Source organism: Magnolia sinica, chromosome 7 (assembly GCF_029962835.1).
Source record: "Magnolia sinica isolate HGM2019 chromosome 7, MsV1, whole genome shotgun sequence".
Classification (NCBI taxonomy): Eukaryota; Viridiplantae; Streptophyta; class Magnoliopsida; order Magnoliales; family Magnoliaceae; genus Magnolia; species Magnolia sinica.
The window spans coordinates 95,020,128-95,046,870 of record NC_080579.1 but is presented as its reverse complement, the minus strand read 5'-3'; the positions used below and the strand labels follow the sequence as shown (position 1 = coordinate 95,046,870).

At 38.2% G+C, this 26,743-nt stretch overlaps 1 protein-coding gene across 1 annotated transcript; it reads right to left on the bottom strand.

Moving 5' to 3' along the window:
* Positions 1 to 338: 338 nt before the first annotated feature.
* Positions 339 to 7,573, bottom strand: LOC131250725 (zinc finger CCCH domain-containing protein 62-like). Its single transcript, XM_058251005.1, has 10 exons — positions 7,017 to 7,573; positions 6,811 to 6,891; positions 6,586 to 6,704; positions 5,551 to 5,665; positions 4,526 to 4,587; positions 4,331 to 4,382; positions 3,705 to 3,816; positions 1,937 to 2,035; positions 1,708 to 1,838; positions 339 to 891 (listed from the first exon to the last, which is right to left on the bottom strand). Exons 1-10 carry the CDS (start codon positions 7,205 to 7,207, stop codon positions 339 to 341), a joined length of 1,515 nt encoding a protein of 504 aa, XP_058106988.1. The 5' UTR covers positions 7,208 to 7,573.
* Between the last annotated feature and the right edge of the window lie 19,170 nt (positions 7,574 to 26,743).

Sequence of the window (26,743 nt, the reverse complement as noted above, 5' to 3'; positions counted from 1 at the left end):
CAAAATACATCAGGAAACTGGTGGCCTTTTGATGATTGATTGTTGCAATGAAAGTTTAGGGGGAAATGATAGACAAAATACGTACATATTTCAAATATGATTAATCACATCTTCTCAGCTTAGGCTGAAAATCTTCTAAAATTTCAAACCATCCCATCTTCTAAAATTTCAAACCATCCCAAACATAGCAAAACTGCCAAGAAAATTTACCAAGCCATGAAATGACAAAAATGCCCCCAATGCCATGCAAGCCATCTCCCCAAACCAACAAAACTGCCGGATAAGTAAAATGACCAAAATACCCCTGCCACAAAAATGCCGACTGCTCTCTCCTGTCTTTACTCATGCAGGTACTTGCAGGCATCTCCATACCAACACCTTCCCCGTGGGTAGAAAGGGCACAGCTGCCGTTGTGTCGAGCTTGCCCGAAGGCCCCACATGGTATTAACGCAATTCCCGCCCACTAACGGGTTTTGATCACTCCGATTAGCAGAACCATAGCTACCCTTCCATATGTTTGGATGCTGTTGTTGAATGTTTGTCTGTCGATTCTCGTTGCTGTGAACTGGTTTTTGTGGTTCAGAACTGTGAGTCCATTTGTTTGGATGTTGTTGAATGTTTGGCTGTTGATTCTCGTTGCGATGAATTCGGTTTTGTTGTTCATGATTTCCAGTCCATATGTTTGGATGAGATTGTTGTTGTTGAATTGGGATTGGCTGTCGAATCCCATTGCTGTGAATTGGGATTTGTTGTTCATGACTTCCAGTCCATATGTTTGGATGTTGTTGTTGTTGAATTGGGTTTGGTTGTCGAATCTCCTTCTGTTGAATTGGGTTTTGTTGCTGATGATTTCTTCGTTCGTGGGTGCTGATGTTCTCCTTTTCCTTTATCCTGAGATAATCATCAAGATGGCAGTTATAGACTTGCAAAGAATCATAAAGTGGAGATTCATGAAAAGATCAGTTAATCACCGGCTGCTCAAGCGTGCATTAACTACAGTTAAATATCAGTTAAACTAGGTTGGGATTCCATGAACAGGACATGAGGGGAATTCTGCTAAGTTTAGCAGGACGCTCAAACTCATGCATGAGAGGCGGGCCCAACTCTGCATTCAACTCATCAGGTGTGGGGCCACACAGCAAAAAACAATGGACAATTTAAAAAGGAGGAATTATGTGTCCTGATCTACCACCAGTGGGGTGTGGGACCCATATTTCTTCAACCTATACTGCAATGGGACTAGCCCAGAGTGGACCCAAAACATTTTCCAGATTGTATGATTGTATCCATCCAATATATAATTGTTGTATGGACCGTTGATATGGTTTCTTGCTGATCATTTATAGTAGCCCACAGATCCCTATCCCCGTAAAATGAGGCCTACCATCCAATATCTAACTGTTATTTTGGACCATTGGACCACTGGTATGTTTTGAGATCAGCGATTGGACCACACAATAGGTACTTCAAAATAAAGCTTGGAGCATTTTTTCTCATTAAAGTCTGCTTCAAGACAACAACCATAAATGTAATAGACTATCGCTAACATTAGTACCCTAAATAGAAAATTAATATCCAATGCTTGAAAACTTATCGCATGTATGCATTTGTGCTTGCCCACGGATGCATCTCATCTCGTTCAAGGTGCAATGGTTTGATGATTATCAAAGAAAGTAATAATATCGTAGGAAAGCAAAGTTCACCTACCTTATGCTGCCACCAAGCATCTTCCTCATTTCCTTATGTTGTATTCTTGTTTCTCTAGAACATCTAGCATGAGAGCCTCTTGAATGCTTCTCAACCAAAACCTTCCTCCTTTCCTCTTCATCAGCCCATCTCTAGAATTGACAAAAGGAATAAGGAATCACAATATAAATGGTTGCACTAATCACATAGACAGTAAAACCCAAGAAAAAGCTGATTTTGCAAAACTAACCTGCCGCATTGTCTTGAGCCTGTAAAGGTTTCTTCCCTTAATGAGGAGGGGATGAAGAGGAGGCAGTGGTTTCTCTCCTTTGCTCCAGAGCACTTCAATCTAATCATATTAATGGAAAGTGTAGCATTTTAGGGGAAATTTTGTCAAATAAGATTCAATGAGATGCTATTTCAGGAAACAGAACCCTAACACGCCATATTTGCTGACATGGCTCATATGTGAAAGATTGGGGATGCTCATCAGACAGCTCCATAAATGAATTTGTGCCCTACCCCAAAAAAAAAAAAAAGGAGGCCAGTGCACTCATCTGGTAGGTGACACATACGTTTTTTTTTTTTTTTGGGTTAGCTTGTTAGTACACACCCATGTCAGTACACACACTCCATGTTAGCCACCCCCGCTAGGGATCGATACCAAGACCTCAAGTGTTGAAACTAGGTATCTCCACTGTCTGCCAGTTGAGCTATGGATCTGGGTGTGGGTGACACATGTACGTATGTAGACCACTGATTGTCATGTTTCTAACCTTCCAATGCTTTGTACAAGTGTGATTTTGGATCATGAATGGACTAGCCAGATTTTTTCAGCTAAGGAGGAATGACCTAGGTCTTGCACACATGTGCCCCAACTTGTGTGGGAACATTTATGTTTTGCACTTGAAGATGGATGTCTGGAAATGGCATCGTTCCTTACTTCCGGTAATTGCAATCTTGAAATAGGCCCATTGATAAGATAAAATTGTCAGAAAGAGTATCTTCTAATGTATATCGATGCTTCCTTCTTATACATCATATCTTTTGTATATTCAATTATTAATAAAAGAGCTAAGGTAGGCCATTCTCTCCTTAACATGCCATTTTCACAAAATCCCTCTCTACAACATGGTATCAACGCTATGGTTTTCCACACAACCCTAATTCTTCTTTCCAATTGCGAGCATGAAAATACTCTCTAACAAAAATAACATTCTTGATGACTTGAATTTAAAAAGAAATTTCATTTTTTATATTTCTAGATTGTATTCCTCTTGTTAGTGTTATCGTGTTTCAATGAATCTATTTAGGGCCTATTTGGTAGATGCCTCAAAAATGAGTACATCTCATTTTAGTTAATCATAATTATGTATTGGAGATCCTGATTGTTGGTTATCATGGTTATTTTGAATCTTTAACAAACACAAATATAATCTCCAATGCATAATGATGATTAAGTAAAAGATGACATAAACTCATAATTTTAGACGTCCACCAAACAGCCCCCAAGTTAAAAACCATAATTCTAAAACTTGCTGACTTGACTCGAAATTTGGCCAAGTCAACTCTGCGAGTTTTTTATCTGAATCACTTGGAAACTCGAATATGAGAGTGACTTGGAAAGTCATATTGAGACTCATTGAGTCGACTCACTAACTGGGTCCACTCAACATGACTTGCTCTGACTTGGACTGAGTAACTCACCCTGTCAGGCCTCTTTTAATTAAAAAGTAAAATTAACATGGGCAGGATTCATACTGGCAAACTTTTTAGAGATGCAGTACTCAACCAACAAGCTATTATGCACCATTCCTATACCAAAAATAACTAATTTAAATATTTCTTACAATTCCTGCTATTTTAGTTTGTAGTTATCAACCATCGTGTCCAGTTGAGTCTTGAGTCGACCCAACCTGAATGGACATTGAGTCCAGTCGATTTTTCAGTTGTTAAACTATGTTAAAAACCAGTACAGCTCTTCCCATTTTTAAGAGGGCGGTTAAAAGGAAGCTCACAGTAAATGTATGCTGCTGCTTGGCAGCACCATAGCTCTCTTTCACAATACGACCGGCTACGATCCTGGTCCCACACGGCGGGCCTGTAGCACTCCTAGATACTATGCTATACCTGAGAAAATGCAACACAATAAAAGGAGAAACAGATAAACAGAATAAGAAAATAACAAGGGGCAGCTACTGTGGGGAACTGTACTATCTTTGAGCCAAGGGCATGGACAGTATATTCAAGTTTCCAGTTTGCATTTGTATTAGAGGGACTCATGAGTCAGTGATCTATAGCATTGTAGGCCTAGTGGATGGAGAATGCCCTGAAAACCTCCCACATCAGAAGATCCTGACCGCTAATCATGAGCCTTTTTCAGTTGAATACCAGCTGTAGCTGCATCTCTTACTAGCCATCAATTTGCATAGAACAAAAGCTGAAGGGTCCCGGCAAACTCGGCATCCATTTTTAGAAGATTTTGGGGCATGGTCAATCAGCCAATGGTGGCACCCAACAGACCAATGGTCTATTGGGACCCACTGGTACTAACTGAAAAACCAAGTATGCAGTGCATAACATCAGTTCTGGTTGAAAACCATCCGGCTATGGCTTTTAAAGATGGAATCAGAAAGAAGGTTACAATTCGTAAACGTTTTGTTCAAACATCACCACATCTCCAGTACATGCATCACCTGCATATAACATTGTAACCTCATTCATCCATCAATAAAAATACATGAGAAAGAACAACAAACTCTTATTAGTGGATCGACATTTTCACAAAATCGACTCGAATACTATTTTCATGATCAGTTTTTCAATTTAGAATTCATACCTTTGCAATTTAGGACAAAGCTAGATATGGGGTACTTCTTCTCACCACCCCCATCTATGACCCTGAGACATGTTATTTGAGGAATGTAAGGTGAATCATGCAGAAAATAATATTTTATATGTGAAAAGGACTACAACCCATGTTTATTAACTGGACAATAAAATTCTTTATTTTGATAGATACCATCAATGCAATGCTCCACACCATCTATCTGGAATTTTCAATCAATGGGTCAGTGTTCAATAATCAAACTTCTTCAATGGCCATCATGACCATTCAAGCCTGAGTATCAGATTGATGATGAGTCGCCTCTTGGATGATAGTAACTGTCTACGTGAAAGGGGCTACAACCCATTTTTACTGTGGAATAAAATTCTTTATTTTGATTCTCTACTGTCCATGCAATGCCACCCCATCAATACGGACTGTTGCATAGATGGGTCATTGTTCAATAACCAAACTTATTCAATGGCCATCATGAACATTCAAGCCTGACTGTCCGAATGATGATGAGTCACCTCTTGGATGATAGGTGCTGTCCATGTGGAAAGGGCTATGACACATGTTTACTAATGTAGAATGAAATTCATTATTTTGATTATCTTTACTGTCCATGTGATGCGACCCCATAGTCTTGACTGTTGGATTGATGGGTCATTGTTCCATAATCAAACTTATTCAATGGCCATCATTCATGACAATCAAACCTGATTGATACTCCCAAACAAAAAAAAAAAAAAGAACGAAGAACAAAGAAATGAAACAATCAAGCCTGTCCGACTGATAATGGTTCACCTCTTGGATGTTGCACAGATCATTGTCTATAACCTTTTTTACTGTTTGAATTGAACTGATGGGATTCATGGAATGTGACCCATCTCATTCCACAGACTAGATCAATGAGTTATTGCCATTTTTGGTTAGTAGGGATCATCATGCACTTAGTTTGGTTGTGTAGATTACATGTTGGACAATTACTAATTTTAGAAACAACTAGTTAATGTCAAAAGGAAAATAATACATACTCTAAATGCTCTGTAATACGCTCCATAAGAACTTCCTTCTTGCCGGTTAATCTCAAACCGAACTTCCTCAGATAAATCTTGCATTGGTCCATTTTCAGTTTTCCCAACTGCCCAGCTGTTTTTGTCGAAGTGTGTGAAATCGTATCAGTACATGTCTCCATGGAAGTAAGTTTGCTTGTACCCCACACACGTGGGACATCTGATCCATGCATATGGTAGTATCACCATGAAAACAAAGAAGCACCAAAATTTCAGGTGAATTGACTCTGTATGGCCACTCCTGTGCAAGAACAATGGATAGTTTGAAACAACTTGCAAAGTGCTCATGTCCAACTTACACTCGTGTCCCCCCAAATGAGTGGACTGGCCTGAGTTTTTGATCCAGATAGGCCCACCTTATGAAAAGAGCAACATCTCACACACATACCGTGTTGGCACGTTTTCATCATGTGGAGAAGAATGCATGGGGCACTAGCAAACCTCATAAACAAGAGATTTTAAACTTTGCCAATTTTCTAGACGAAGAGTTTCAAATATGTAATCGATAAACTCAAAATTCCCCCCTCCCATTAATCAAATGTTACATCAAACACCCAAATTTTGAAATTTCTCAAAACATCAAAACACAAAACGTCAGCTGTTCCATGTTCTGCCTCTAGTCAAATTTGTAAGCGTATTCCAGAAATACCACTCTCAAGCATCTGAGAGAATGATTTTAAATGTTGGGTTTCTTTAATTTCACAAAATGCTTCGGCATGGATAAATAAAGTAAGATTTCTTGCCGATCATCAAGCTTCATTTCTGCTTTCTCCATTGTGTAGTTTCTTCTCAATCTAAGTAACATTGTTATGGATTCGAAAACTGACACTTGCAGGTACTAGTTTAATACATACACCCTCTTCTCTGCTTCTGGTATTGGAATACTACATTTCAGTTTTAGTCAATATCAAGAATAGGAGAAACAAATTCATTTGATTTTTTTTTTAATCTTAAAATAAAAAATTTTAAAATAATAATAATAATAATCCAACTAACCTCGAATAATCTCCTCAACTATCTCGAAACATTTCTCATCCTTCTCGTTGAGTTCCGGAACTTTCACATCAAAAGACTCGGTCGCCTCCTCATCCCCCAAATCGACCTCTTTTGAAACCCTACTCCCATTTAAAAGAAAACCCAAATCAATGTAATGACTACAAACAAATCCTTCAATTGAAGAAACCCATTTCAAAGAGAAAAGCTGAAGAGCGGAGATCTTACCAGGACTTGGATTTCTTCAATGAGAGCTTCGAAAGGCTGGAACGGGTCTCTTCAAGAACGTCTTTCGAAACCCTAACCGCACTTAACAGAAAACCCAAATCAATGCAATAACTAAAATTAAAAAAAATAATAAAATAAAATAAAAATCCTTCAATTGAAAACCAAAAACCATTTCAAAGAAAGGATCTGAAAAGCCAAGAACTCACCGGGACTTCGGTTTCTTTTCTGAGAGTTTAGAACGGCCTGAACGGGTCTCTTCCAGCACGTCGTAAGACGGGTCGTCCTCCGAATCATCGGAATCATATTCGTCGGTCTCCGAATCTATGACAACAACAAAATCCCCTTCTCCTCTCAAATCCAGTTCTTCTTCCATCGCTTCACGGTCACAAATCGCCATAAGATCGCACGAAAAATGGTGGAGCTTTCCTTTTCTAAGATCTATTTTGAGATTCTTCTTCTTTGACAGATTCTGGATTTTTTTTATGCAACTAGAGTGCTTTTGTTTTTCTTTTTTATGTTTGAGGATTTGGGAGAGAGGTTTTTGGGTTTAGGGCTTCGAGTTCAAGAATTCAAAAATACGACCGTTAGAGAGCGTGGATACAACTATTAAATATGACCCTTGATTTTCGCAATATTATGTACAGTGGAAAGGGGAATACCAACTGCACTCGCCTTACACGTGTCATCCACGAATGCATGTGCAAGATCGGAGCCGTTCATCAGGCTTCCCACTTGGTGAATGCCACGTATGATAAAATTAGATTGATGGAATCATCAGGTAGGCCACACATTACAAACAAATGAATGTTAAGAGAAACTGACCAACAGACCACTTTTTTTTACATGTGTGGCCCACCTGATAATCTGATCGGCCACATTTTTTTAGACATGAGGATCCCTGGTGAGCCTCCAGCCTCGCACATGCTCATCACCTCCACGTGTGAGGCCAGTGTATTTAGAAGTGCAAGGCAGCTAGTACGGTTAGCATCCTCCACAACCAGTTGCGAAACGGATTGGCTACTCCCCCTGCCACCAGCCAGTGGCTGATGGTCGGTGCTCTGTGGGCCCCACCATGATGTATGTGTTTCATCCATGCCGTCCAACTATTTTTTTAGATCATTCTATGGTACGAGACTAAATGAGGTATATCCCAATCTTAAGTGGACCATATTACAGGAAACGTAGACGATTATTGGGGCCCATAGAAGTTTTGGATCAATCTGATCTTTGTTTTTTCCCTTCATCTAGGTCTGTATGACCTAATCAACATATTGGATGTCAAATAAACAGTAGTGGGCCTTGGGAGGATTTTAATGGTGGATATCCAATCACTATTGTTTTCCTGTGGTGTGATCCACCTAAGATTTATATCCCTCTCATTTTTGGGATCAAGCACTAAAATGGTCTATAAAAATGGATGAAACACATACATCATGGTTGGGCCCACGGAGCACCGACCATCATCCAAGGGCCCGGTGGCAGGGGGAGTAGCCAATCCGTTTCCAACAAGTTGATGTTCTTTGGGAGCACCCAGGATTTGAAATCCTGCCCGTGTGTTTGGCACCCTGGATTGTGAATCAACTTTAATCCAAAAGTAGTTATGCTTGATATATTTATTGGGGTTTGAATTTAATTATTAAATCAACTTTAATATCTTTAATTAGTAAGATATGTAATTTTTGAGACAATGGTTGTGATACGCCCACTAAAATATATGCTTTGCCTAGAAATGATGAATTCCAAGTCTTGGATGGACCACAAGCATAAGATTGATTTACATGAATAATGTTTGGATGTGCTGGACAATGTTTGGATGGTGCTGATGATTTACATATTAATTTTTGGACGGTGTTGATTATCATTAGTGGGCCATGTGTCCAATAGAATGATAGTTAGTGACACACATGTTATAACTGCAACTATTGAAATGATTCTAGGTGTAATATAAGCTTTTCCCATGGATTTGAAACCCTGGTTACTTCACGCTGCCAAACGACTAAGGGATTTGAAACCCCCTCGAAACCACAGTGCCAAACGACCCCTTAGCCTCACACCCATGTTTGCCAAATTGGCATGTGTGTATAACATTGGATCCGTGTATCACATGGCCCACACATTTAGTTCTATTTATCTGTTGGATAGCTAAAATTTTGAAACCAAAGGCAGATCTATTTGTCATGTGTGTATGAGGTTGGATCAGAGCCCGGGCCCACACATTTAGACAGCAAATGGTCTATTCATCCGTTGGATAGCCAAAATTTTGAAACCAAGGACAGATTTATTTATTTTCTTTTTTTCGAAATCCTGTAAATGGCTTAAACGGCCAATTTAAAGCCTGTCTAAGGACTGTTTAAACATAATACAAATTAAGAAATGCAATCAATTAGCAATTTTAACATCTGTTCATGCAATTGATATTGGAGTCTAATGTTTGCCTTTACTTTTCATTCATCAACTAAAGAGTACTATCTCGGGTCTTGATGCATGGTGCAATAGTAGATGCAAAGGATCTTGATACATAGCTCAATGGTAGATATTTTGTGTTTCAGTATTAGAGTTATAAGTTTGTGTGACTATGTAAAAAAAAAAAAAAGTATCATCTTTTCTTTTTTTAAAGTTGAATAAAGAAAACAAGTTTGTCATTAGTGTAAAGAGCTTGCCACTATTATAACATTTTAAATGACAAATTTAGATGGAAAAGAACTTTCATTTATGACCCGTTTGGATTACGCCTTGAGGTTGAAAAATGTAAGGAAGAGAAAAAATGTGACATAAGTGAGAGGCAAATTGCTAAAGAGAAGTTTTCAAAAATACTTTTCCTTTCGTCACAAATCCTTAGATTATGGAAAATGTTTTTGTCGCTGAATCTATCGTTAGAGCGTCACATCAAAGGTAAATTTTTTTCACTCAATTTAACTTTTTGAAAAAACAAATGAATTTCAATAAAATTCTTAAATAATCTATATTTGACCACATAATGCTTCCATGATGAGAAATTATGTAATCTCCCATAAAATTTCATGCTAAACCAGAGTACCTCCAGGAGTAGTACTGCTAGAAGATCGTATTGGCCTGACAAAATTTCTTAATCATCCTAGAATTAGCGAATTTAAGGAGCTTGATATTAAATGCCTGTTTCCACTAATCGCGAATAGGTGGTGTCATGAACCTAGTTAATTTAAGTATTAATCATCATATAGGAGAAATCTCATAGCTAAACGTATTTCAGAATTGCCCCGATTACCTGAATAAGATATAGACCACTCACTTGTGGTTTGCTAAACCCGAAACTGTAGAAAGACGTCCGTTTTATTGGGGTTGGCATCCATTGCGAACGTTAAGTCGCAATCATTTTTAGGATCCTTCAACTTGGGCTTGTAAGTCGAGCACTTAGAGCATGCGAATGCCCGTAGGAAAATATCATGAACTTAAGTTATAAGTCTCTTTCCGCACCTTACCCAAGTTGTGGTTTACTACGACACAAAGCGACAACAAATCACTATGAAAGCAAAAGTATAAGAGATGGAATCACTTATAATGCTCGAAAACTTTCATTTTCACTTAGAGTTGAGCACAGGATGACTTGACTCATCTGACTTATTTAGACCCGACTCGAACTGAACCGAATGGGTAAGTCAATCCAAACTCAAACTGAGTCGAGTTCGAGTTACCCAATAACTCGACCCGAAACTCGATCCAGTCAGACTCGACTGGATCCGAAACCGACTCAACTCGTATTCAGGTATATATAAAATAAAAAATCCTAGTTTTTAAGTATCTTTAACCATATACGTCGCACCCGACCCCGACCCGATCCCAAACTCTTCCTCCCTCCTTCATCCTCCTCCTCTTCCAAGCCCGACAACCACCCACCACCATCACCACCCGACCACGACCCCGACCTCGACCCGATCCCAAACTCTCCGTCCCTCCTTCATCCTCCTCCTCTTCCAAGCCCGGCAACTACCCACCACCATCACCACCCTTCTCGCTCTCTCCCCTCCACTCCCTCCCTCTTCCAAACTCAGCAACCACCTACCATCATCACCTCTCTCTCTCTCTCTCTCTCTCTCTCTCTCTCTCTCTGAATCGGTGCCAGCTCGAACCAACTCGGTACTTTTGACCTGGTCGGACTCGGTCTAGATTGACTAGACCTGGACTCAGATCGGTTCAGGCATGCTAGACTCGGTAACAAGTCAAGTTGAGTTTGGGTCGAGCCTATTTCAAAACTGGATCAAGTCGGGTCAACCCTAAATCGGTTCAACTCGACTCGATGCCTAGCTCTATTTTCACCTTCCTAAGTCCCCAAAAACATTTAGCCCTCTATAATTTAGCTTAGGATTACCTTAATCCCATAATTACACCCATACATAGTGTCACACCCGATATTAGAAACAATTCCCGCAATTCTATAAAATCATGCACTTCCGTCGATAGGATCGACAACCATCAAAGGCTCTTTAATGGGATGAAGTCTTCCTTGATGGTATTGAGTAGCACCCAAAAACAATCCAACAAGCAATTATAATAAATCAAGATTTTCTCGATAAAATCATACATATTTGTCGATGTCATTGAATGATGTTCTTTGTCGATGTTATCGATTGATGTTCAAGTGATATATCGATGACATTGACATACCATATTTCAATCAAATTGAAGACATCTAACAACACTTTTCTACAAGGTGATCCACACAATAGGGCCCACTAGTTATAAGGTGTGGATGTTACGGCACGTGATAAGTTGAAAGTTCTCTACTGGGGGGACGATAACTCATTAAGTGGACCAGACTTGTAATAGTCCATGATAAGTCATATTTGGATCGGCTAAGATGTCATACATATTTCTCAAGGTGGCTTGTAGACCTTGAGAAGGTCTCATGTCCACCCGTTGGAACCATAAGTTGGTGCCCACCAAGTGGATAACGTACATCTTTCATGGGGCTGATTTTTGCCCAAGATAGTTCACCTAATGAATTGATATGATTGACTTTTCCAAAAGGTGGGCCAACCTATTGGAAGGGGTGGATGTCTCCGCACGCAATAAATTGGAAGTTCTCTGCTGGGTGAGCAATAACTCATTAGGTGTAGTAGCTAGACATTATGTTTATATATGATGTGGTCCACTTAGTGGATGGAGCTGATTTTTTCATGGGGCCAACATATTGGATCGGTTGGATTCCCTACCCACGCTACAATTTGAAAGTTATCAATTGCATATAAGGAAAAAAAAAAACTCGCACATAGAAATATCTTAACCTTTTGATCATTGACCATTCCTCTATCCCAATGTGAGTCCCACCGTAGAGACGGTCTGGATCGTAGAAATATGACCTCTGATACAAACTGAAGCACAAAACTCTATCATGCGTGGGAGATCATCTGATCATTTGGTAAATGATAGAAATAGATACTTCGCACGAGTGGATTTGATCCAAACTGTTCATCATCTAGGTAGACATTTGGTAGAATTTCCCTATCTAAAAAATAAAAATACTCAAACTATCACAACCGTCCATTTGGGGTAGGGTGGCAAATGGGCTGGGCTGGGAATAGCCCACCATCCAATAGCAAAGCCCAATAGTGCAAAATCATCAGCTACTTTAGGCAAATACTAGCCCAAGCTTGGCCCAATTAATCAGTTGGCCTAAACTTGGGGTCTTGAGGGTCAACCCAAACCCATCCCAATGCCAGTTGATCAACTGACCTTATCCCTCCATGTTATTGTCCATTTCTTTGGCCTTGATCAGATGGTCACGGTCCTTCGATCATTGTGGTTTTTGAACCACAGATCATCCATTGTAGGTCCCTCTCGAGAAATGGTTAAAACCTTGCCGCATGTTGGCTTATTAGAACATAAATTTTCAATAATGTGGTGTAAATAGCAGTTTGCAAGATGGAGAGAGAGATAGAGGTGTGAGGTATAATTACACACAATGAGATAAGGTGTGAACTACGCATAAAGAATAAAGTTAAATGCCACAAGTAGCTGTGCAAGTGAGGAGTACTTGTATAAGTGATGTTGGCCAAAATAAAAAAACAATCACATAAATGGCTAGGATTGGAAGAGAGAGGGCTAGAAAGTTTAATCCTAGAGTTTAGCGGCCATTGATAGCCATAATTTCAAAACCAATTATCTATTTTTTATGTATTATGTATTGTTTGAAAGCTATCTCTTGTTCAAGTAATGAGAAAGACTTTGAACCAGTTTAGATAGTAACTTATTATTTTTAATTAATTTATTAATAAAAAAATAACCTTTACTATCTTGGAAAATTCATGAAACTATGATCTAGGATTCATAACTTTTTCGAAATTTTTTTGTAAAATGACCTTATTCAAACTTTTTAATTAATAAATTAGTTTTTCTCTCAATTTATTAAATATCTCTCCTTATAAATTTAAAGTGTTTTTTTTTTCTTTCTTTTATCCATGCATGCACCTGTAATATTAATAATTAAAAAAATTAATTTCAATTTTCATTATTTATGAGACTGAGCTAGTAAAATCCAAAAAATATTATTATTAACCAAGCAAAAACATTTAATTATTTAAATATCGCTTTTATATTAAAAAATATTTTCAATGTTTTTTTAAACCTCAAAATTCATCCCTCCTGAGAAAATAGTTACATATGAGAAATAATGACCAGAGCCACTCACGTTGTAGATGATAGAGATAATGACTCACTATGCATGAATAATGAGAAGGGAGATTGTATAATGCGTTGAGTTGGGTCCATGGAATTGAATGGTATTGAATTGTGTTAGATGGGATTAACATTATTATTGCATCATGATTACATGTCTAGAAATGTCATGATGTGGAAGTCATTCAATCTCATGTTTGGGATGTAATTTTTGCTACGGGTAAAACACTAAATTAAGCAAAATTATATTTGGTGGACCATGGAAATATAACCAATGAACCAAATTCACAAGGGATGTCGTTCACTTATACACATATAACTACAATGTCACTTGTAAACAATATATACGAATAGATGACATGGATAAACACATACATCAATGTAGAGCCCACATGTGCAGTGGATTTCAAAATTCACTAAAATCCTTAGTGGGACCAAATGCAATTCCATGAGAGTAAGATGCAATTCCATCCCGCCTGATCCAAACCTTTCCCATTCTCTTCGAACATTGAATGGAGTTGCACCGAACAAATGCAACTCTATCCCATCTAATCCCATCTAATACCCACGCCCAAACTCTCAGTTAGGCTTGTAAGAGTAGGTGATCTCATCCTTCAACCATCTCAGCTGGTAGTTAGTATGGGCCCACCGTCATTAATCATGCACTAAAAATCCCCATGATGAGAAAAAAAAATCCTAAACCTTTCAGGAGGTGGCCAATAAAGCAACGGTTGAGATGAGAAAAAACTCGGCTATGAATCCCATTCAACCAGTAAAATGCCAAATCTACGGCTGGGATCTTCCAATTTAGGGATTTTTGGTTCATGGACGATCATGGTGTGTCGACTTGTACGGTCATTGAATCATGGGTACGATCTCGTACAAACCGCTGTGGACAGGCCATTGTCCGGAAGTTGCACCAAAAGAAGGTGGTTCTAGGATATTAATTCTTGCCACTAGAACTGTTGGAACTTTTTTTGACCGTCCATTTGAATGCTATAAATCAATGGAAAGTGACAAACGCTCATACTGATCTCTGGAACACAGTCAATTAAGTATAGGTCCGACAAAATGGACGGTTCTGATCATATAGATATTTATTCATGTGAGCCCCACCCAGCAACTCATGCTGTTTGTCGTGAGTCGAGATGAACGGAAAACAAGCTCCTTAAATAGAAGTTGGTGGGCACGATTCCGTTGACCTCTAGTCGCCATTACTTCCAATCACCATTCATTTCGTGTCCCCACAAAGATATGTATTTACACGTAATTAAGAAGAGCGAATCTCAGTAGGTGCATTGACATCCAAGCAACTCGTGATATTTTACCATTGAATTCGGTGGACCACTTAGAGTACGGATGATATTGGATGCGAATTTCCGACAAGTGGTCGGAAAGCTAGCAACAAAAATATGTGTGGTCTTGCGCGATACTTGTGTGAGATCCATTCCATACATCAGCTGCACCATTTCATTTTAAGGACATGAGCCCAATTTTCAGGCAGATTCCAAACTCAAGTGGGCCACATCACTGAAAACGGTGAGCATAAGATGCCTGCCGTTGAATTCCTCGTAGGCCACCGTGATGTTTTCATGCCATCCAACCATTCCACAATGTAAAAATCATGCCTGCGAAGTATAACTTCACATGTTGTTACCCGACTGAGTTTGGATCGGGTCATTTTTTATTTTTTATTTTTGTATATGTTCTGAACGGTGATTCGTAGCTGATTAGCGGGTTGGATGGAATATACACACCTTGGTTGACCCACACACAAATCTATGGTTGAGATTCCTCCCATGTTTCCATGTGGTGTGGCCCACCTGAGTTACGGGTTGGGCTAATTTTATAAGTCAAGGCGTAATGTAGAGGGAGCCACATGATGAATGGAGTGGATTTCACTCATACAACAAGATGACCCTATGGAGCCTCTCTATTTGTCTATCTAGTGGGCCCTCTTAATAGACGGCCCAGATCTTAAACACGCGTGCCTTGTTTACAAGCATTCCTGTTTCTATTGTTAGCAACACTCATTTTCAATGCGAACATTGTCGGCAGAGTCAGGAAGTGGGTAGATCAACCACTATTTGTTGCTACTGGTATTTTCTTTGGTGGGTAAGCTGAGGTGGGCCCCTTGATCGCCACGATTGCCCGGGGGTTGTAAGTTACAACCACCAAGGTATGGTATTTGCAATTGAGCATCTGCACGTGTAAAATAAAAGCCACATGTTTGAGAGATCTGGTTCGTTCTTTAGGTAGTCCCTCTAAGAATGCAGATAGTCATCCTTTAACAGTCACTTTTCACTTGTGGACCATTCAATGAACCAACCCCCTTGTTTTCTAGGCTAATGTACGGTCACCATCGGCCCTGACAAATCAACCGCTAGGATTTTGCAACCACATTGAATTTATGCAATGCTTCTCTAAGTCAAGATCCAAGCTCACCACAAGGTATCTTATATGTGTGCCACCTAACATTAAAACTAGGCGCGTGTGGTTATATACGTTAGATCTTAGCCTTATTCAGTGATCCAAACGGTTGATGAGATACGTGGATGAAGATGGCTGTCGTAAAAAAAATAATAAAAAACAAAAAATAAAAAATCAAGATTTAAAGAACGAGGAAGGTGGTCCACGAGATAATCATCAAGGAGACGGTTCACATTCATAAGGAAAAAAATAAATTTACATTAATGGTTTGATTGAATAGCAACAAATATCAAATTGTTAAAATATTTCAAATGAAGTGTTTCCTTGCTGGGTACACACATCTGAGGCTCCTGAACGGTTTAGATCAATGAACATAACATAATGTCTCGGAATGTATTTTAGCATGGCTACATCTCATGTGGGAGGCAAAACATGTGTCAGATACAGGGGATGCAGCATATGGACCCACGTGTCCAATCTAGGCCATTCATCAACTATGATAGATTATAAACATTTTATTGGCCCACAAAAAAAATAAAAAAATGGTCGGCTGATCAGGCCGGTGCCCTGATCTTGTTAACGGTATCCCTATCTGGTGAATGGTCTGGATCTTTGGCATGTGTTTAGGCATTAATGAATCATGACCGTACATCTGATTACCTAAAATGCCATCCTTGTGTCTGCTATGGTTCTTTGACGGTGCCACAACCCATATTCAAGCCCATTATCTGATGGTTGCGAGCGGGCAGCCATAGCAATCCAAATAAGACTCTCTGTAGCCATCAATCAGAGGTGGGCATAGAACGATGGATGGGCTTACATCTGAGATGAATTGTGCTGCATCAGAGTGACGAACTCAGATAACTGTGGGGCTCACTTTGTTGCATTTGTTTTATTATTATTATTATTATTAAAATCATTTCAGAACATAAGGGCAAAAATAAAGCAGATCCAAATCTCAAGTGGACCAAACCAGAGGAAGCAGTTGTAATTGAATATCTACCATTAAAAATTCATTTTAATCCAAAACTTTCATAGCCTTTGGAAGTTTTTAATGTTGAGTATTTAATCACCACTCCTTTTTTTATATGTTATGGTCCACTTAATATTTGGTTCTACTTAAACTTTGAGCTCATGCCTTAAAATTCATGCACTGCGATCCACAGATCTGAGTTCCCTTTGGACACATGAGAAGATAAGGATTGGGGAAATTTTCTAAATGCTGGAGACTTGATTAGATCATGTGTTACCTAAGGTGGCAACATATCATTGGCGGACAGATATTGCCAGTCGGGCAATCATCCTTCACCTGCCGAAGACGTCTCCGCTAATGATACACTGCCACGTTAGCTTTATCGGGTAATACCACTCCGCTCCATTCTCAGCGGATGCCATGATCTGACAGCAGTGTTAGGCCCTATCAAAACCAGCCACGTAAGAAACCACGTGTTGGGGACGATGATGTTCATGAAAAGCCGACCCGCTTGTCTTTTTGTTAGGTTATTTTAAAAATTAGACCAAAAAAAAATCAAGTAGATTCAAAACTCAAGCAACTAAATAAGAGAAAAAATTAAGAAAGAATTGGTTACTGTTGAGATCTTTTTAAGCTCGACATTGATGTGTATATGCCATCTAAATTGTTTATAAGGTAATTCTCACTTGAATGAAGCGAAAACACTAATAACATGATAAGAAACTTTTGTGGTCATATGAATATTTTAACAGTGGTAGCTAGATTTCCCCTGTTTCCTCTCTTGTAGCTCACTTGAATTTTGGAACCGACTCATATTTTATTACATTTTCTAACATTAGCTCTCAAAATGGATGAATAAGATGGATTTCTCACAAACATCACAATATACCCCACCTAGCATCCTAATGTAGGATCTCCCATAAAGCCTTTAGCTGTAAATCAACGTTCAACTTCACCGAAGACGATGAGACGATGCAACCCTTAACGTGGGCCTGACCTTGATATATATATTATGTATCCATGCTATCCATCTATTTATACAAATTATTTTATGGCATTATATAAAAAACGAAGTAGATCCAATCATCATTTGGAATATGCAATCAATGGTGATTGAATGCCTTAATGTTTCCAATCATGTTTACTTATTATCCAATTTGTTCTTGAGGTCACATGCGTCTAAATGAAGGGGAAAAAACAAATACAAACTTAATCCAAAACTTTTATGACCCATTAATAGTCAATCACCATCGTTTCCCATGTATGGTCCACCTGATAATTAGATCTACTTCATTTTTGTGATAATACCATGTAATGGCCTAGAAATTTGTATGGACGACCCGAATACATAATACATATATCAAGGTGGGCCCCACGTTAAGAGCCGCACCATCTTGGGTGGGGCTAATGTCTCACCTGATCCGCTTCCCTGCTAACAGAAGAAACATTCGGCTATGGGTGCTTATCCACCATACATGTGACATACATGCACATTAACAATCCACTTTCCATTTTTCTTGGATACAAACTGGTCACCATCCACGCATACCATTTTGTCATTCTCTAGCACACTGAGGCGCAAGGAGGGACGTGATGAGGTCAATTACCGTATTCCGCAGGAAATAACTACAAATCCACAAAGCTCTATCTGAACTCTTCAGAGAGCTTTCTCAAAACCACGAGAGATAAAAGCATGAATAATTTCTAATAAATTTAAAATAACTTGATTGATAAAATAAAAATAAAAATGAAATTATAACTCTTTAAATAAGGAACTCAAACCTAAAATAAACTCTAACTCGAACACCTTAAAAAGGTGACTTCGATAAATAGTAAACTTATTATTTATAGACTACGGCTAAAAATAGTAAGTGTCCAATTTGTATCATTCCTCTAAATTTTCTAAGCCATTTTCATACTTATCATGAAATCCGTAAAAGATCAAAAGTTATACTCAAATAAGAACTTATAGTAAAAACAAAGCTAAATAGTACTTTTGACTGTCACAAATAAAGTATATCCCTACACGTGACAATCTTATTTTTCGAGAATGTGGGCCACATATACATGCTGAATACCATCCTTCGTTTTGACCAACAAATTTTAGCCCATGCTTTGAAAAATCTTATACAGCGGACTTAAGAGGTATGACCTGAGTCAAGTAGATACCGGGTCAGTTCTGCAGCATGATGGAGTGGACTTGACTTGGATTACGTAGTGACCCCTCTAATACCAAGCTGGTTACCGGTCAGTGCTCCAAAAATTCTCTGAGCCCACCATGACGTATGTGTTATATCCAGCAGATCTAAAGCTCAAGTGACCACACCACAGCAAGCCGCCGGTATAAAGACTCTCACAGTTGAAATTACCTCCCTAGGTCCCACCATGATGTTTATTTTCCATCCAACTTGCTCAGAAGATCACACAGACCTGATCTAATGGAAACACAAATATCAGCCTAATCCAAAATTTCTGTGGCTTCCAACACGTTTTCAATGGTAGGCATTCAACCACCAATTATTTTTCCTATGGTGTGGTCCACTTAGCTTTGGATATACCTCATTTTTTGGCATATGCCTTAAAATGAGCTGAAAAATAGAAAAGAAAAGGATAATGCAGATAAAACACATAGATCATGGTGGGCCTCACAGAACATCGACCAGTACCGACCAGTACGGATTTGAACGAGTCGCTTGTGTCCGAGACGAGTTAGAGTGAGTCAATCTAAGCATTTCACCTTCCTCCGTATCCTCCTTTTCTTATGTGATTTCGCTTTCACTTCCTACATGTACATTATCCAGTTCTCTAGAGATGGATGGTTTTGGAGCGTCCGAATCTCAAAGTCATAGCTTCTTGTGATTTGGATGTGGGCCCCCCTCTCTGAACAGTTTGTGATACGGATGCGGGTTCTACTGTTTGAACGGATTGTAATTATGTGGACGTAGGCCCCACTTTTTGAGCAGTTTGTGGGTCGTGTTTGCATGCATGCTAATGTATGGTCACGCTCTTCCGATGAAGGTTTTCCCTTATTCCATTAACTTTGACAAGTGGCAATGAATAATTGGCTTTGAGAGAGCTCGTACTCACGTGTGATATCTCCATGCTAAGTGTACTGAGTTATCTATCTGGTCCACCACGATTTATGTATTTTATCCACACCGTCCATCAATTTTACTAGATAATTTTAGACTTTGAATCCAAAAATGTAGAATATACCATGTTCAAGTAGATCACACCACAGAAAAATGTGAATTCAGAGTCTTCCATTAAAAATTTCTTGAGTTCACATAAGTTTTGGCTCAAGCTTATATTTATGTTTTCCCTTCATTCATATTTAAGCAGTCTTATAAAGAAGTTGGATTCCAAATAAACATCAATGTAAGCCCTAATAAAGTTTCAACTGTAGAAATCATTATTCCCACTATTTCCTATAGTGTGGTCCACTGAAGCTTTGGATATACTTTAATTTTATATTCAACCTAAAAATAAACTAAAAAAAATAAATGAACGGCATGGATAAACCACATGCATTTATAATGGGCCCAACAATGTTTACTAAGTACGGAAAACTCAACAAGCAGTTCTGATTTTACAAAATAGATGGACGGTGTGGATATTCAATGCATACACCAAGGTGGGTTCATGGTTCCAGGTTGCAGCAAGTAGCACACTCTGTCCACTGGCCCAAAAATGAAGTAGATTTAAAACTATGTCCACGTAAGAAATGGTGAGGAAATAACGCTCGCCATTAACCGTTATTGAGGTAAGTGTAATGTTTAAATGGCACTTACATCTTCGTAAGATGATTCCCACACGTGATGAGGGGAAAGCAAAATTTATACCTTTTCTCCTGGTGTGGCCCACCTGAGTTTTGAATTTTTTCCATTTTTTAAATCGTCAACTAACATGATCGGAGGAATTGATGGACAGAATAGATGCCACATAGATGCCACACGGACATTGCAGCTGGCCTCACTGAGTTTTGGCTCAGTGAAACCCAAAGATGCACGCAATCTACGTCCGTCGCCTGATAAGACGTGGCTGTTGCTACTCTGCCTGTCCCATTTCGAAGCTCTGAGGGCCTCCTTGATGTATGTGTTTTATCCACACTGTCCATGAATTTTCCAAATCATTTTAGCGTATAGGCCCAAAAATAAGCAAGATCAAAGGCTCAATTAGACGTGATTATGACATCCACCCTTGAAACCTTCCAAGGACCCACCCTGATGTTTATTTGCCAACCAACCTGCTCATAAGGTCAAATAGACCTAGATGAATGGAAATATAAACTTTAAGCGTCATCAAAAATTGTGGCCCCAAATAAGTTTTCAACGGTTGTTGTTTAATCCCCAGTGTAGTCCACTTCATCCTTAAATGTGCCTAATTTTTTGTTCTAATACCTAAAATAATATGGAAAAATGAATGGACGGGGTGGATAAAACCCATTAATCACGGTTCCCTTCAGAGGCTGTGGACAAGTGGGGTAGTACCCAATCAGCATCCGGCTTTCGCTGACCAGTGCGAGCGAACAGAACGAGGGCCGATCTCCACGTTCCCCGAATCAGATTCCGTTATCAAAGCATATTTCATCAGTCAAGACTTCAGCGATAGTTCACCACCGCTTTTGAAACAGTTAACGCCCCTTCTCAGACACATGCAATACCATCTAAACCACCCAAATAATCTAAAACCACAAACTGTTGACTATTAAATGGACGGCTAGAAGTAAATTAGCGAATGGTCCAAACTCATCAGTCAAAATCAGATGGCTAGTGTAACCCACCTAGTTTGACTTTTGGGTATACACTAAACAATCAAGCTCAACGTTTGGACCATAATTGATGAGTCATCGATTTTAAAATGGTGGCAAACCATCAGAGGTATCCACCCATCTGATGAAGGATCTTTGGGAGAGGAATGCTAAGTATACACTAAACAATTCCATAAAAAATTAAATCAAAGGAAGGAAATATTTTTTAAAAATTCAATAAAGAAATAAGAATGCTAATATTTAAATATTAAGAGAGATCTACAGTGCTTTAGAATAAAGGATTAGATTACTATAATAGTTTACCACCATTTAAAAAAGGGTGGCATTCATCAGGCTGCATATAGTTGTTTTTCAGCAATCCAAACCGTTTGAATCACAATCCAAACTGTAGATTAATCAAAAACCAATAATTACATGGAGAAGATTACTATAACCATCTGATTTTATCTTTGAATTGGACCCTCACTAGTTTACTTATAACCATCCATTTGATGGCCATCAATAGTTTGGTTTGGATAGCTTGGTTATTGTGCTTTTAGAAACAAGCTCCACCCACAAATTTCTCCACAATTTAAGTGGTCTGGATAACCTTACATGAATGCCACTATGATGAGATAAAATGGTGGTGAACTAATATAGGAGTCTCCATATGAAATAAGGGGACCACTCAAAATAGCTCCTTTCTTTTTGGGTTGGTCCCTTCAATGGTGTCATAAGCTATCATGTAATACCATCATGTAAGGCTCTTTATCTCTCGCTTACATCTTTTTAAAGAAAGAGATGTACTTTTAAATATTATTTATTTAGTCTTTTGTATGGTCCATATATGATACGTTCTTTTGTCGCCTTTAATATGGTGTAGCATGTAGCTTTTGTAATTCAAGACCATCAAGTGAGTTTCTCTCATTGGATAATTTATTTCTTGTGATTTTTGTTGAGAAATAATTAGGTACAACAGCTACAATTTAGTTATAATAGGCCTATTTTTCCTTATCCAATCCATTTAAAATATGGCCCACCATGATGATCACATTGTATGAAAATCAGCCCGTTCTCTTAATAAGTGGGATGCAACATTAAAATCAATAGACAACCGATTGTATGGCTAATTGTACTGGTGTGGCCTTTCAAATGAATGGATCAGGTTGATTTTAATTCCATATGATTATAATGGTGTGGCCCACCTTCTGTACGGATTAGATATTATATATATATGAGAGGAGTCATCACGAAAAAGATTATTATTATTTAGCTTTAAGTAGTAGTACGTGTTGTATCTTGTTTTTCTCTTTTTGTGTGAAATTGCGCAAAGTCCTCCCTCCATGAGTGGTGGATGGGATGTGGGGTTGCGATTTTAATCGTTGTTTTCAATTTCAGAAAAATGCAATTTGTGTGAATTGGAGAAATGATGATTTCGCAAGAAATTTGTTTGTGGGTTGGAATAACTATATTAACATGTTTTCAATTGTCATGGACTTATTTTCTTTAAGGTCGTGTTTGGATTGCCAAATCAAAATAATACTAATATTTTATTAGAATATATGTTTATTCATGTTTGGTCATGCATTTCTGACTTTTAAGGCCCTGGCACTTAATTTCTTCATTCTTTTACTAGTAGTGATGTATTACATTGAAGTCTTTTTTAAGTACAAGTGGGTGTATGATTTAGTTTTTGAAACCTTTGATATGGTGGGCCTCACTCTAAATAATTCATTCATCAAACCATCAGGGTTGGGAAATTAAATCCTGACCCTTCAATTGGATACCAGCAAGTAAACAATTAAGAAAGGAAACAAAACAATTGAATTATGTTTCACATGTATGTCATGATCAATACTAATTTAGTCGGCCAAATGTCGTAGCGATTGGCCAACACTACGGTCCACTTTACTCCGTCTATGAAAGACTTCAAAATTAACTTATCCTTACATGTGCCGGATTTTATTTATGCACTAAAAAATTATACATGAAGTACAAAATGAGCTCAAACTAGATAGTATAAATTGTCGGGGTTGATATTAATAGCTATTTGAATGAAAATTAGATGGTCTAGATATCATAACTAACTTATTGGTGGATAAATAATGGATGTTTAAAATGAAAATTGTTAATGGCTGAAATTCAACATGTCAAATGCTTATTAATCAAAGGTTGGGACAGCTAAGTGATTTTGAAGTTTAGATAATGTTCTATTTATAGTATGTCACACTACTTAAAAATTTCGATGGAGTTAATGATTTGAGTATGAAATTACTTGTCATGGTGAGAAAATTTTAAAGAACTTGTAATGACAAAAAAATGAAAAATTACAAAATTGTACCTAGTTAATATAGAATTTACGGTTGTTACTGTTTTCAAAAAGGTTTTTAATCAGTTGACTCATTAATCTAAGTAATTATCATTAGAGTGCTTTTGTGTCTTGGGTTAATTGTGTGAGTAAAGGGGTTTATAGGTCGAGCGGGCACCACTACGATGTTTATGTGAAATCTGTCCTGATCATCAAGTGCATCACCGTTTGTTAAAGGGGTTCGCAGTTTGAATGGATCCCATCGTAGTGTTTATGTGAAATCCATCTCAATCACTAGACGTGTCACCTTTTGTTAGACTAAGCACGTCACCCTTTGTTAGTTCCATCCATGATTTATATAGACTACATGATTGGAAATAGTGTATCGGGCAATGCTCGCCCTCTAAATTGTTTCATTTGTTGTGGCCTAACTGAATCATGGATGTGTCTGTTTTTTAAGCTCTAGGCCTAAATTTTGATTCACGATCTAATGGTTGGAGTGGGCGCCACATAATTATTAGGTTGATCCTATAAAAAAAAATCCAAGGGTGAGTATCTCTCTTTTAACTATTTTCCTTTGATATGACTCACCTAAATCATAGGCCAAACATAATTTTTTTGTCTTGTACATAGCATCATGAGATTATACATCTAATGGCCAAACCGGAAGTCACTTGCACATCCCAATGGGCCACATAGAAAATCAAGGCAAGTGCCCCTCATTTTGGTGGATATATTAAATAAAGAGGGAAATTTTGGAATGCCAGCCTTGTTTTTTATGAGGCCTACTGTTATGTGTATGTGACACTCATTCCAACCATTAGATGTATAATCTCATATTAGGCCTAAGGTATATATATAAAAAATCAGGTTGTCCTGTGATCTAAGGTAGGCCACACCAAAGGAGATTGTTGGGAGAGAGACATCCATACTTGATTTTACAGAGCCTACCATGGTGATTATATGAAATCCAGTGCAATCATTGGATGTCACACTAAAATTTATACTTGGAGCTCAAAAATTAGGCCAATTCATGATTCCCCTTGGCCACACTAAGGGATATATTTTGGAGGATTAGTGTGACCCATTATAGGATGACTCACCTAATCTTCGGTGGATTTCACATCAACTTCAAAGTAGGACCCACTTGAGTTGACTTAAATAAATGTAAAAGAAAGTGCTCTAATGTAAGTTCTCAATATAAACTAGGTTTTCTTTTTCTTTTTCTTTTTGTTTTTTTACAAAGTCTACAAAAATAAAAAATACCATATCCACCACCACCATGTGGTGGTACCCAATATTGCCAGAAGTTCCTCTTAGCTTTTATTAAATATTTGACTAATGTTTATTATTGTACTTTTTCTCATTAATTGTTTGCTTGTAGGCCACAAATTGAAGTGTAAAGATATCAGGATTTTATGATATTTATTGTTACCATCTCTATCCATATTCAATCCATGGGCCAATTATATGTGGGCACAATAAAGACGAATATCAATAAAATGTGACTTGAGTCTGGCTTATTAATGATATGATTCAACCTCACTAGTTAGAATTGAAACCAGAAGTGACCAAATAAAGCATATACGAAAGTGTCGGCTCACCTTTTAATGTATTAGGATTTGATTGGACGGTTAACTATGGTTAAAAATTTAGGTCCTTAAAGTATATACTTATCTGAAAAAATTAGCACCATATACGCTTATTTTTTATGTGTTTTTTTTTGTGAACGGTCGAAAACTTATGTTACAAAAGTAGATTTTTCAGGTACGGAAAGAGGGTTTTGGACAAAAATACTATTGGTTTTCAAGTAAAAGCAATCGAAAAAGTAGGAGTATTTTCGCCTTTATTGGTTCGTCTATACGAATAGAGGTCTGGATTGATAAAATAGGTTTTATTCGAGTCCAAAAAAAAAAGTGGATGGAAGGACGTGTCTATAGTAAAAAATTACCCTACCTATCTCTAGCACCGGCTTCACATCCAATCAAATTCTACCACACATTTGAGGCGGAGAAAACTCAGCCTGAGGAACATGTGAGATGAACTATCAAATGCACATGCAAATGCTAGATCTAGCCATTCATCAAATGAGTGCACTATAAACATACTCTGGTCAGGAAATTATAATGGCCCACCCATGAGGAAGTGGATCCCTGTATGTAACAAACGGATGGCTAGAAAAATATGCCAACGATCCACATTCTACACACTTGTACTCTAGCAGTACACCAACCTAAATGCATGCTTACCGTATAATCTGATGAATGGCTCAGATCTTTTACGTGTATGTTGTGCTTTCACAAGAGTTTCAACACAAGGTCATGGGTCCACAACACCGTCGTGGTGTGAGTGTGCGAGCGTACACGGGATGTGTGATAAAAAAATCCGTCTATCCGGGCCCTCCATTCGATCAAAAGTTAGGTGGGCCACTCTAATGTTTGCAGGAAATCTATCATGTTCATCCATTTTGGCAAATCATATTATGACATGGACTTAAAAATGATGGAAATCCAAAACTCAAGTAAGCCACACGAGAGGAAAACGTGGTAGTTAAATGATTACCACTGAAACCTTCGTGACGTCACCGTGATGTTTATACACCACTTTTACCATTCATTAGAATGCCCAATCGGGAGCATGGATTTGCAACCCCCTGGATTCAGAATCCCTTGGATTAGAAACCCCTTGGTTTAGCAATCCTCCCAGTGTGTTTGGCACCTGGAGTGTAAATCAACTTTAATCCAAAGGTACCTATTGGTAGCATATTTACAGGGATTTGAATTTAATTATTAATTCAACTTTAATATCTTTAATTAGTGAG

Excerpts from the sequence above, each read along its gene's own strand:
- LOC131250725 (XM_058251005.1), bottom strand. The coding sequence starts at position 7,207 with ATGGCGATTTGTGACCGTGAAGCGATGGAAGAAGAACTGGATTTGAGA. Across the intron at positions 4,588-5,550 it reads CGTATTACAGAGCATTTAGA|GGTCATAGATGGGGGTGGTG; the intron begins GTATGTATTATT and ends AACATGTCTCAG. Across the intron at positions 892-1,707 it reads ATGCTTGGTGGCAGCATAAG|GATAAAGGAAAAGGAGAACA; the intron begins GTAGGTGAACTT and ends TGATTATCTCAG.